The 14,165-nt window shown below is 44.6% G+C and overlaps 1 protein-coding gene across 5 annotated transcripts in view; it reads right to left on the reverse strand.

The window, feature by feature from the left end:
• Positions 1-3,048: 3,048 nt before the first annotated feature.
• Positions 3,049-14,165, reverse strand: part of FHIP1A (FHF complex subunit HOOK interacting protein 1A) — a 662,899-nt gene continuing 651,782 nt past the window's right edge. For all 5 annotated transcript variants that reach the window (XM_063920560.1, XM_063920559.1, XM_063920561.1 and 2 more), the window contains 2 exons: positions 13,675-13,813; positions 3,049-6,719 (listed from right to left, as the gene is read on the reverse strand). In XM_063920560.1, coding sequence (XP_063776630.1) covers positions 6,481-6,719; positions 13,675-13,813 — 378 coding nt within the window. In that variant the 3' untranslated portion in view covers positions 3,049-6,480. The remainder of the gene's footprint in view (positions 6,720-13,674; positions 13,814-14,165) is intronic.

Here is a 14,165-nt window from a genome sequence, read left to right on the forward strand (position 1 = left end):
TTCAGATGGGCTGTAAATATTGGTAGCCTCGACTTGCTGGGGAAATGGTCCTCTGTAAATAACCACCTCCCCTATACAGGGGTGAATAAATATTACCATTAAATGTAGCTAAATATATAAACACCACTTAGTTCAGATATATCTGTCTATTCATTTGTTTTAAACTGTTGGTTTACTCGTTTGTGATGACTTGTGTTATTTTACAAAAAGTTTTACTTATTAAATACTCACAAACACAAATAAGGGAAGTCTGACAGCAAGGTACAACGTCAATATGACTGGTATAGATACCACATGTGCACACACGCAAACAAAAACTGTTGTGTATAGGAATATTTAAAGTGAATGGCCAGAGGCCACTTAGCCTCAGAAGCTATAGGGGCTATGATAGCCACTCCCAATTCATCTCTACAGTGTTATCCCCCCTGAGTCTCTCCAGCACCATCCCCCCTGCGACTCTCCAGCACTAACCCTTCTGCATCTCTCCAGCACCATCCCCCTGAATCTCCCCAGCACCATCCCTCATGTATCTCCAACACCATCTCCTTACATTTCCTCAGCGCCAACCCCCTGCATTTCTCCAACACCACTGCCACCCTTCATCTCTTCACCACCATCTTCCAAAGCCTCTCCAGGAGCTCACCACACCTGTGTCCCTCCTGCAGCTTAATCTCCTGTGTTACACTTCTCCAGCCCCCTCTTACCTTCTTGTCTTCATCTTCACTGCATTGGCATGACATCATGACATCACATATGCCTCATCGCAAAAAAGAATCTGCTGGAACCTGAGGAAAGGGAGGTAGGCTGACAGACATAGTGCCGCAAAGTGGAGTTCCTAACATATCCCCCCTCCCCCCAGTTTACACCAGTGCATCCCAATATCCCACCCCATCCCAGTATACCATACAGATTCCCTTCCCTCCCGCGGCGACTCAGATAGTGCCCTGGTTGGAAAGAAACCATTGGCACTGCTTATCATCATTACAAATGTGTTAATAACAAAATAAATTTCACTAGGATTATACAAGAATAAAGAATATACTGTATGCAATAACTTTAAAATTCTTTTTTTACATAAAAAATAGGACCCAATAAACAGTTTTCCTAGTTGGTATTGGCGTTGCAGTAAGTCACAAGAGATATAAGCAGAGAGGACAGATACCCTGTGCAAGGGAGATAATTCCAACAATTGAATTAATTAGTAAAGAAGATGTCACCAATGAGGTAGCTTTCAATTAATTAGAATTTACATGCAGGCATTGACTGTCACAAACAAATGATTGATGTGAACGCGGAATAGTAGATCTGTAATCTGGTTTGGTGTACAGTACAGTACTGTATATTGAGGCATCATAAATGAGTATGTAGGAGTTGCTACTTAGTTGCTATCAGTGGTGATAACATCTGAATTATGCATCAGATCCTGAGTGCAGACAGCTCGTCCATAATGAGAATGATTTTGTTGTTTGTGTTTGGAGGTTATCAAGGTCAAGTCATAATCTATTTCAGTGTAAGTACTAACAATATACATAATTGCTAAAAATTACAGCGCTTTTATTCCAGAGCACTTCAAAAGCCACTATGTAAAATGCAGCTTATATCGCTCTGTTGGGCAGCTGAGCTGAGTTTTAGAGCTCGTACATCAAAACTCAATTAAAAGGAATTGTGAAAATATTTTACATGTGCTAAATATTTGACATTTGCTAAATGTTTAATATATGTGGCTAATACAAATGTTTAGAAATGTTTTCCACAGTGTAAAATACCAGCTGATTAGGAAGTATTACTCTGAGTTTACTGCAGTAAGTTACTAGATGATCTATTAAGTAAATAATACCCCTTTCAAACCACCTGAGGCGGGGTGCCCACAGGAGCCTGACACGGGTGCTTCCAGTATACAACCCGCCTCAGTCGCCCCGCCGCCGCTGTCTGCCACCCAGCATATTGCTGGGTGGATGACGCGGTGGAGGTGGTGCTTGAAGATCACATGATCTCCAAGCGCCGCCTGTCCACACAATGTGAACGGGAAACGGGTCGCATCGACTCGGCTCCTGTTCATACCGTACAGCGAGCCAGGTTGAACACAAGTTCAATCCTGATCGCTACCTGGCACCTTTCAGACAGCACAGGAACACGGGTATGCGCACTCATGTGCCAATAATACCCCTTTCACACTGCCAATGCCGGATCCCACCCGGGAATTGGAAACGGGTCCTTCCCGGGTGGGATCTGGCATTAGACACTGCTGCTGGCTTCCCCGACCCGGCAATATGCCAGGCGGGTTGCCGTAGCAGCAGGGGGCGGAGCTGGCAGCGGAGGCGGCGCTGGGAGATGAGATCATCACTGCACCGCCTCTCCCTGTTGTAGTGAACAGGTCCCGGGTCGCATCGACCCAGGATTCTGTTTGCCATTGACCCAGTATTCAACCCCGGTATAACACTGCTTTATTTCTGGGTTGAATTGCCAGGTCAGGCGACCTGGGATTTCCAACATGGCACTTTTACACCGCACACTGACCCATGTCGACCCGGCATTGTGCCGGGTCGATACTGGGTTATTTGTGCGGTGTGAAAGGGGTATAACCCGTGTTCAAAGCTGGCGGTCTGAAAGGGGTATTATACATTTCTGAAACCAGTAATATTAGTGGTTCCCAAACTGTGTGCCTAGGTACCCTGGGGTGCCGTGAGGCTCTTACAGGGGTGCCTCGGGTTGGTGGTCCAGGACCAATTCAAATTATTTATGGTCACTGTATAAACCAGTGCTTGCGGATGACAATATTAAAATAGTCTGACAAACACAATTGAACCTACAGTTAAGATGACATATAAACACAGTTTACTTAATTTTATACTTTTTTCTACATTTTTCAATAAGAAACTCTTGGCTTAGGGATGCTGTGAGAAAAATTCTGATACTCTATGGTGCCGTGATTAAAAAAATTTTTGGGAATTATTGAGTTATATAATGTACAATGTCTCAGCTTTTACATAACATTAATGACCACTGTTGTATTCATATTACTAAACAAAACACAACAAGCAACATCAGTGAGGTTTTTATAATGTTTATATTATTATGATATATATTTTATGCAGAATATACAGTAGAAAGTGCAATAACAAAACAGGATCCAACATCAGATTATAATAAATATCCTGTATATCCTAGATGAGATGTTAAATACCGACTCCATAACATTATGTTTATAATTAGACATAAAAAACAAACACCACCCTTGCATAGGAATGGGTTACACTGTATTTTGTGCAAAAGATATTTAATAAGGCTTTGTATATCTGTGTCTATCACTGTAGATAGCCAAACATCCAGTCTAAAGGAAACTGGCTTGTGTGTAGATACAGCACAAAACTTCCTGTGAATAGTCAAGTTCCAAACCTACCTGGACGTGACTTGATTCCGGTCAGCCTGTGTATACAGTAGTCACATTATAGGAAACACAGGCCATCTGAGAGCCCTTTAGCCAGATTTGTCCAATTTGGTCTTAGCTGGATCAGCCATAGATTTGGTCATTTTCTTATCTTGCTAAATAATCAGATCACAATGACCGGCCTACAAGGCTTCCTTAAAAGCAAATAACGCAAATGTGCTCTGACATGGAACAACCAAACATCTGATTGTAGAAGTATAACTTGCACTAGACTTCTAATATCTGACCAAATAAGACCAATAAGCTGTTCACCCACAGTAAATGATTTGTCAATCTGGCCAACCGTTATGTGTGACCGTCCTGCATGCAGTTCTACTAAGGCACATCTTTGGTATAAGGCTGCTGCTTATTGCTGTGTACTGTGCACAACTAGCAATTTGCTAAAGTTTAAGTGTTTACCTCAGCCAAATGTAAGAAGGGTTACATGTACTACATTCTATAGCAAGCAAGCTATCAAACACTTATCAAGTACTTGCCTGATGATTAAAACTTTTATTATTACAAGACGTTAAAAAGATATACAGTATACTCCATTGCAGGCCTGGCCAACCTGTGGCTCTCCTGTGTTGTGAAACTACAAGTCCAAGCATGCTCTGGCACAGTTTTTCTATTAGGGTTAGGGTAGTTTCACAACAGGTGGAGAGCCACAGATTGGCTCCATTGTTTAGACTATGTGTGCTTACATATTATATGAACAGCTTCATGTACATAAAAGTGATGGGAGCATTGGAGTGTGTTCTCTTATAAGGATACTGGGGGTACACTAATATATTTCGTATATTAATAGTGGCTCTTTGGCAACATAACATGGTGTAAGAATTTGGGATCTCATTCAGGTTGGATCACAAATACTGATCCAACCGGAATTTCTGTAGGCGAGCGCATGACCAGGGTCCGTCCTGCGCATGCGCCTGCATTTTTTGAGGGTGACCCGCAATAAATGCGAACGCCTCTGCCTGCGTTTGTGGGGCGGCAACGGTCCATTTCCAAGGCGGAGACAGAGCGGGGGGCGGCGGCAGGGAAATGGGGGCGCTATCGGGGCGGCTGCATGACGTCACATGCAGTCAATGTGATCATAAAGATGGCGGCGGGCATCCTGCTGTCGCAGCCAGGCTGCGCCAGCAGGAGGCTTCCCTTAATTCTGTGACTGCGCACTAATTGCAGCGTGATTGCAATTAGTGCATGGTCGCAGGGGGGGGTGGCGGTTAGCATGCGAGTCAAAGGATTGCAAATTCTGCTAAAAAGTAGAACTTGCAATCCTTACTGAATATGGTCCTTGGTGCTGTGAAGACAGACCCGATCTTTTAACCATCAAAGCAAACAACCATATTCAACAATTTGCCTTCTATTCAACCAAACTGTCTAAGGTTACAGCAAAACTCTTGTTGCTTCAGTGCATTGAGAACTATACAAAACCGCCTACATCACGTGGCCCTGAAAAGCTGATTAGTACATTGCCCGGAAGTAGTTCCCACTTTTTCACAAATGATTGCACTCACAAATCACGACTTGCTAGCATTTATCCTTATACCCCCAATCCCCACTCTCACCCTACAAAAACAGGGACGGGCTCATGTAATAATACCTAAAAATAAACGGGGAGGAATGTTTCTGGTCTAAATCCTGAGCACATAAATAACACAAGGCACATACAGTAGGATCATAAAAATATACTCATTTCAGTGATTGCTGGCTTACATTAATAGACCTGCACAGACATGACCTGGATCCACAGTGCACTTTGTTTTTATTATTTGGATCTAGTTTTTATTTGAATTTTTATAACGGGAATTATGCATTTTTCTCCATGGTGATAAATGTGTAGGAGTGGTAGTAACAATTTGCTTCTATGTAGAATTTTTACTAATTATAGTCTGTGTTTATTTCCCTGGTTTATTTAAAAGGAAAACTAAATATTTGGCACTTGACAGCAACACCGCTAATCGCTTCTTTATGGTGACGCTCCTACTCTGATTTTGTTTATATGCTATTATTTAGTGGTATATATGGGCATCCCTCCCATGCCTCACATGACCATCTCTTTCACCCACTGCCAGAAACTCGCCCGGCAGTAATTACCAGCTGCAGTTCTTGATATCAGCGCAGGCATTCTTACAAACCTTGCTACAGTGCAATCCTGCAATACATTGTAACTGTCAGTTCAACACCCCGATCAAATGGTGATAGTTATTACAGTCTAAGCTAGAGCAACACTTGTCTTTACTGCCTCGTGCTGTTCACTAACTGATAGCGATTATCTGTTCCTGGTGGTTCTTATGGTGCGTATTATATATATATATATATATATGTACTCTATACATATTAGACTTGAGAGTGCATATATAAACGTACTGTAAATTAGTATATTATCAGCCTACAGTATGTCAAAAGGCACATTGAGTTACAAGTTATCCCTCTTGAACCAATGAGAATGAAATAAAAATTTTGTAATTAAAATTGATCATCCAAAATGTGAAAGTCAGTCATAACGATGCTTATTTGATAGCTGACTCAGTTTCATTAGGCTCCAAAGCTGGAAATTAAGGAAGAAGCCCAATTAATGATGTTGATAGAACAGGCACCACTGAGAACTGTCTAAGTGCACAATTAATCATGTATATGAAGAAACTATTGGATTCTATTGGGATGTTGGGTATTATATAGTGGCGGCAATATTTGTAAACTTGGGTCTTCTATGTCAGGACGGACGCTGGAGGGCTGGTATGACTAAGGAACAAAATAATAAAAATGCATCTTAATAATGATAAAGCACAAAGGGTACAGAGGCAAAGTACCATAGTTCTATATGAACAGGGTTGTGAATATTTAAACCCACATAGAAAAAAAACAACCACCACAGCCAGATGGACCACAATCCCCATTTTCTATCAAGTATTACAGGAAGTAGTAAAAGCTAACACTATATGGAAATAATCCTAGTTGGAACAAAAAACAGGTAGTTTTCATTTTAAACAAAATCCAACATAAAAATAGTAAAACGATACCTAAGAAGTACATAAAACAAACATTTGCTAAAAAGAGTTCCCAATCACATAACATAGCACAGAATGTTCCTGGGCCAAAGCTGCAAGTTCTTTCAAGAATTCCGGAAATATGGCGGCTGCGAGAACGGCGTTTCTGGTGACCTTAGAGAGTGTAGGAAGAGGAGGCAACATGTTTGTTCTTTGTTCCTTATACTTCTGTACCACAACGTGTGAATTGTCTCCAATACTTGTTTCTTTGCCTCCATTCACATTCACCGCTGTGTTATCTATCAGAAAATAGCTACTGTTAGACCTGTAGAGCATTAGACATAATGGGACATACAGAGAAAGAATACAATTCCTATTACCTTACTTTTCCATGGTAACTATTTTAGATGAAAAGAAGGTTACAAAGAATGTTACATTATTTGAAGTAAGTAAATATCGATTCAGTTACCTGCAAAAACCCATGTCTTTACCGACACTGCAGCTTGCGCCCCTTGTGGTCCCTATGGGCAGGGCCGGCTCCAGGCATGTTCCAATAAAGCGGCCAAACAGGGCGCCGCACTTTATGGACGCCGCTAGCTCTGGCCGCCATATTGGAGCCGGAGCCGTCCCAGCACTGCAGAGTCCATCTATCTCAAAGGCCGGCCCCTGTGTACTCCCCCTCCCACCCCCCAGCTAACCGCCGCCGGCCCGGCACGTGAGCCAACCAGAGCTCGTGGTCCGGCAGCTGAAGCTGATTGGCTGCCGGTCCGCGAGCTTTGATTGGCTTGCGGACCGGCGCCTAGTTGAAGCTTTACACCGCCGCGGCCGCCACAGATTGAGGGCTAGGAGAGGCGCACGCTGCGCTCTCCTCCCCGCCCTCAGCTGAACAGCAGCAGCAGAAGCGCGGTGAGCAGCACGGGGGTGGGGGTGAGGGAGGTGATATCTGGCACTGGGGGCATGGGACATGTGTATCTGGCATTGGGGGGCAAGTGTATCTGGCATCAGGGGCATATCTGTATCTGTGGGGGTATTTATGTATCTGACACTGGGGGCATTTATGTATCTGGAACTATGGAGGCATATCTGCACTGGGGGGGCATATCGGCACTGTGGGGGCATTTATGTATCTGGCACTGTGGCAGCATATCTGCCCTGTGGAGGCATTTATGCATCTGGCACTGTGGGGGCATTTATGTAACTGACACTGTGGGGGCATTTATGTATCTGGCACTGCTGGGGGGCATGTCACGTGGAGCTGGCACTGCTGGTGGGCATGTCACGTGGAGCTGGCACTGCTGGTGGGCATGTCACGTGGAGCTGGCACTGCTGGGGGGCATGTCACGTGTAGCGTCTGTGGCTAGGCAATGTCTCAGTGCTCTCTACCTGGCGCAAAGTGTCTCAGTGCTGTGCCTGGCGCAAAGTGTCTAACGTGCTGTGCCTGGCGCAAAGTGTCTAGGAGGTTCTACCTGGTGCAATGTGTATTAACTGCAGTACTGTGTGGTGTAATGCGAATTGCCACTATTATGTGGCCACGCACCTTCCTTACGAAGCAACGCCCCTAAATTTTTGCTGCGCGCCTTCGCCGCGCACTGTCCATGCTTTACCATGTAGGTAGATGAGCACCAAGCATTACAGTATGTACATCATTTTGTCCTCCTAACTTTAAAATGTGCCCTCCCTGTGATCAGCACCCTGCCCTAAAAAGTGAAAACTATCATGTGTAGCTGGCACTGCTGGGGGGCATAATGTGTGTAGCTGGCACTGCTGCGGGGCATGTTGTGCGTAGCTGGCACTGCTGCGGGGCATGTCATGTGTAGCTGGCACTGCTGCGGGGCATGTCATGTCTATCTGGTACTGCTGGGGGGCATATGCTGTCTATCTGGCATGCTGAGGGGCATATCATGTGTATCTGGCACTGCACATTATGTGTATCTGGCACTATACTGGAGACATTGTGTGTAAGGAACACTACTGTGGCTGTTATGTGTAAGGCTGCTAATTGTGTGCGTAGAGGGAGTGAGAAAATATACTTATTTATAGTTTTATGATATGAAGTTACGAGGCCACGCCCATGTTTCCCAGGATGCCACACCCGCTTTTCCAGGAGCGCGCGCCGCTTTTACATTTTCTTGCTCAGAGTGCTGGTAGGCCTGGAGCCGGCCCTGCCTATGAGGCTGCAAGCCAAAGTCTACAAGTCTGAAGGTACCGTAAGTGCGACATACAGATGTAGTCACACTCAGCTTTGCCGCTGAACGTCTTCTCTGTGGCAAAGCAAGTGCGATTAGTGTGCCTGCGACTATGACGCTCGCCTGCATATACATGCGCATGGCCGTAGGAATTAATGGGCAGCGTACCTAGTCATTGCACGTGTGCCCGTGCCGCGGGTAAGATGAGCGTGGCTACATCTGTATAGTGGCACTTACTTGCGGCCAAAACTAAATTGCAGCTAATTGAATAAACCTCTAAAAATTGTGTGACAGACAAAAAAATTTAACCGCACAGTGTGGCTCATGCGTTAATTAAGCAAATAACATCCTAACATGATCAAGGTCAAAATATAGAAATACAGAACTGCCTTTATTGACTATGATAATGGCTAATGGAGACATCATTCAGGAGTTTGTCACCCATTCTGAGAAAGTTTAGACTTACTCAGATGGGCGATGACTGCGAGCTTATGATGGTGATCTTATTGCAGCTCTCGGGTCTGCAGTGCTTTCTGCAGCATTACTGCATCCAAAGAGGCAGCAGCCATTCATAGAGCACCCGCGTCTGAATCACGCCCCTAGTTCAATAGGGTGTGTGACCTGCAGAGTGTGACTGGTGAAGGAAAGCCAGCCTGACAGGCAGTGACTAGAGAACCCTCATCTCTATAAGTGGCTAAGAGATATACACAATGACATACTGCTCTGCAGCTGCATAAAACTAGATAACAGACTGTACAGCATACAGAGGTTAATGTAGGGTTGGCCATAAATGAATTTTGTTCCAATAAATAGTGCTCCATTTTGTATTGCACACGTGCACAAAATTATTTGACACATCTGTGTGTACAGTATGTGGAATCCAACACATATTACTCCTCCTAATACTTCGAGAGGTGGAATGAATGGTAGAGGGAGCATTTAAATGTTGGCCAAGAACAATAAGGGTGTGTTCTCAGGAATGTAAAGATGCATATGCACCTGGTGGCAAATAGGCCATAATGATTCTGATGATGACTGGTGACTATGTCCCCTTGGCTGAGTGAGTCTTACTGGCAAACACTAAGAAGCAACCCCACACATGAATAGTCTCAGGATGCTTTACTGTTGGCATGACACAGGAATGATGGTAGCGCTCACCTTTCCTTCTCTGGACAAGCATTTTTCCAGATGCCCCAAACAATCTGAAAGGGGATTAATCAGATAAAATAACTACCCCAGTCCTCAGCAGTCCAATCCCTGTACCTTTTGCAGAATATCAGTCTGTCACTGATGTTTTCCCTGGAGAGAAGTGGCTTCTTTGCTGCTCTTGTCCGGAGAAGGAAAGGTGAGCGCTACCATCAGTCCTGTCATGCCAACTGTAAAGCATCCTGAGACCATTCATGTGTGGGGTTGCTACTCAGCCAAGGGAGTGGGCTCACTCACAATTTTGCCTAAGAACACAGCCATGAATAAAGAATGGTACCAAATCATCCTCCAAGAGGAACTTCTCCCAACCATCCAAGAACAGTTTGGTGACGAACAGTGCCTTTTCCAGCATTATGGAGCACATAATGCAAAAGTGATAATTAAGTGGCTCAGAGAACAAAACATCAAAATTTTGAGTCAATGGCCATGAAACTTCCCAGACCTTAATCCCATTGAGAACTTGTGGTCAATCCTCAAGAGGCAGGTGGACAAACAAAAACCCACAAATTCGGACAAACTCCAAGCATTGATTAGACAAGAATGGGCGGCCAGCAGTCAATATGTGGCCGAGAATTTGATTGACAGCATGCCAGGGCGAATTGCAGAGGTCTTGAAAAAGAAGGGTCAACACTACAAATATTGGGGGCATTTCAGATCTGATCGCTGGGCTGCTAATTTTGCTGTCCTGCAATCAGATAGTCACCGCCTCCATGGGGTGTGTAAATGCACTGCGCAATTGTGTGATCGCATGTGTATGCCGAGCTGCGAAAATCCAGTGTGTGCAGTCCAGGACTAATGGTGCCCATACACTTGTACGATGCCCCGCGACGCGACATCGCGGGGCATCGCACTGGCAGTTCAGGTGCACTGAAATCACACCTGAACTGCCAAAGTGATTACCATGCGTTAATGCAAAAGATAGCGTGGTAATTACGTGATTGGCACGTCACCGCCAAGTGGGAGCGGCCAACCACATGCGATCGCACTGCGATGCGAGAGATATTAAGTACAGCACATAATATCTTGAGATGCGACATTCGAGCGGCATGACAGTGCATCGCGTCTCAAGGTACCTAAAATGTGCATACAATCCTTCGATTTCTCTCACAGATGAGATCGAAATCGAAGGTTAGCACTGATTATCTCACAAGTGCATGGGCACCATTACTCCTCCAGTGCGATGAGAAGAGGCTGATCGGATTTTCTTCACACCATCCCGTCGCTGACCAGCGATGTCCATTGTTGTTGTCCGACATGCGTGCGCACTGTGGTGCATGCGCAGTTAGGACCTGATCATCCGCTGTGCGAAAACAGACAGCAGCGATCTGATCTGAATCACCCCTTTTCACTCTTTGCATAAACTCAATGTAATTGTAAAAAAAAAAGCCTTTGACACTTATGAAATGCTTGTAATTTTACTTCAGTATATCATAGTAACATCTGACAAAACAGTCTGAAAACACTGAAGCAGCAAACTTTGTGAAAACCAATACTTGTGTCATTCTCAAAACTTTTGGCTACGGCTGTACATTATTTTTCCCATTCAGGGTTGTGCACTATACAAACCTTTATTAAAGTGTATTTCCCATAGACATGAATTTGAACCACACAACCCAGGGGTGCCAAGAAGTGCCACAGTGATGTTCAGGTCTAGGCTGGTAGTCTCTGGTAGTGAAGGTTGCAGGTTGGGTTTTTGTTTTGTTTTTCTGACTCTGCACTGACCAGCCTTGGCTGTTTCACTATGACAGGCGACAGTGGAGCCCACACTGCAGATTTCAATGGGAGGAGCCAGGCCATACCAGGACTCTTTTTCACTTTAGCGGGAGCATACCTCCTAACTTTTGGGTGTAAGCAGGCGGGACTCTCGCGCGGCGTCGCCGTGCGCCGACCCGGAAAGGGGGCGTGGCCTCGCTCGTGATGGGCGTGGCCTCGGCAAACTGCCCGTTTTTTGCCTTTTGGGGGCGTGCCCAGCGCTCCCTGAGCAGATGGGCAGCCCCGCTCCCCTCCTAGCTCTGAATACATGCCGTGCGCGTGCGCACAGCATGTATTCAGTGATCACCGGCTGCTTTGCAGAGCAGCGGGTGATCAAAACTGCCCCCCCACCCGCGGGACACTGCTGCCCGCGGGTGGGACAGTGGGACAGGGTCCGAGTATCGGGACTGTCCCGCTAAAAGCGGGACAGTTGGGAGGTATGCGGGAGTACATCAAACGGCTGTAGTGGAAATCATCCCAGGCTGGTTAGTATTGATATGGGTTAAGGAATTTGGTAGGGTGGTGCTTTATTTGTTTAATTACTCATGTAGTTTATCCAATTCATTAAGCCTATCAGTTAAATGGGTTTCATCACTCTTAAAACCTCATTGAAATGAATGGGTTTTATAAAATAAGAAAACAACATATTGCTTGCATCAGGATGCATTTCCAAATGCTTCCAGTGCATATAAAATGCAAGCACACCACATGCGAACAGTATAGCACAGTGCTTATGTGTCTTCCCATGCTTTCTCTATACAGATTCTATGCCAGTGCCAATGAAACCTTAGGGACAGAGATACAGCAGAAGGGAATCACCGCTTAACACAAAAGACATAATAATAATAATATAATGTAAGTGATACAAAAAGTACAAATGCACATGTGAAGGCATAGGGGGGCAAATTTTAGTACAGTACTTAGAAGTACTGAATGCATGTTGTTTATTATACTGTCATCATTAGGGGCGGATTGGGAACTAAGGGGGTAATTCCAAGTTGATCGCAGCAGGAAAGTTTTTAGCAGTTGGGCAAAACCATGTGCACTGCAGGGGAGGCAGATATAACATGTGCAGAGAGAGTAGATTTGGGTGGGGTGTGTTCAAATTTAAATCTAAATTACAGTGTAAAAACAAGCAGCCAGTATTTACCCTGCACAGAAACGAAATAACCCACGCAAATATAACTCTCTCTGCAAATGTTATATCTGCCCCCCCCCCCCCCCTGCAGTGCACATGGTTTTGCCCAATTACTAACAAACTTGCTGCTGCGATCAACTCAGAATCACCCCCTAAACGTGGCCTTGTAAAATGTTGTAGAAGTGGCCCGACATGAGCAGCACAAGAGGTAGAACTTACCGTGTAGCCATGGCAGCATCAATGGATGCAGTACTGCAGAGATGGAAAAACAGAATGAATGGGGACAATGCAGAGTACTGAGGGCCTAATTCAAGGCTGATTGCAAAATAAAATTTTCACCTAATGGGCAAAACCATGTGCTCTGCAGGTGGGACAGATATAACATGTACAGAAAGAGTTAGATTTAGGAGGGTTATATTGTTTCTGTGCAGGGTAAATACTGGCTGCTTTATTTTTACACTAGAATATAGATTTCAGTTTGAACACACCCCACCCAAATCTAACTCTCTCTGCACATGTTATATCTGTCCCCCCTGCAGTGCACATGGTTTCTCCCATTAGAGGAAAATGTTATTTTGCAATCAACCTTGAAAAAGGCCCTGAGGGCGGTGGACTGCCTGTCATGTGGGAGGTGGGGCCACATGACAATACACAAAACAGGCTCCACAGACACGTCATCCTACCAGGAATCTTCCTGGTGAGCCCTATGGCCAATCCGCCCCTGGTTATCATGCTTGTATATAAGTTTTTAATCTTGACATCCGCTACTAGATCAACCTAAACCATAATAAATGATAATTATCTGCTCCAATTACAGTCAAACTACTACTCCCAATATTCTTACTGGTTAATGGACAGAGAGAGTGTCACTAGTAATCTGTTTCCTGTGTTCCAAGCAATGCACAATTGCACAGTTGTTATGCAGAAGCATCAATGCCTCAGCAGCATATACTGTACTAAGATGATAAGTACCTTTGATTAACACATCGCCAGGTTCGTGATTCGCATCCATGCGATCCAGCAAGTATTGTTGAGCTTCTGCAAGTAATATGGGAAAATTTTCCTCTTTAGTAGCAAATTGTTCAATTTTATGTTTGACAGAGGCCAGAACCTGGGAACGAAGAGGGAAAAATATGTCATTTATGGTTTTCCTTGCTGAAATTACTTTTCTCTTCAGATGTTTAGAAATGGGCTGAGTTGATTTCATGAGGTGATGAATGAGCGATTTTCCCACAAAATAGCCTTGAAAGTCCCAGAAGAGATTGAACCCAGAACCACTGAGAAGCGAGCGTCTGTGGCATGATGGAGTCTCTAATATAACTGGCAGCTCACTTGACATCCTGAGCATTGAAACTAAATGATCATTTGAATCCCGCTCTTCTTTCTCAGCTAAAACTGCTCCAAATACAAGTTCAGGGCTTACTGCCAGGATACACTGGAGGATTTCACCATTTACAGTAACA

This window comes from Pseudophryne corroboree, chromosome 1, assembly GCF_028390025.1.
Source record: "Pseudophryne corroboree isolate aPseCor3 chromosome 1, aPseCor3.hap2, whole genome shotgun sequence".
NCBI lineage: Eukaryota > Metazoa > Chordata > Amphibia > Anura > Myobatrachidae > Pseudophryne > Pseudophryne corroboree.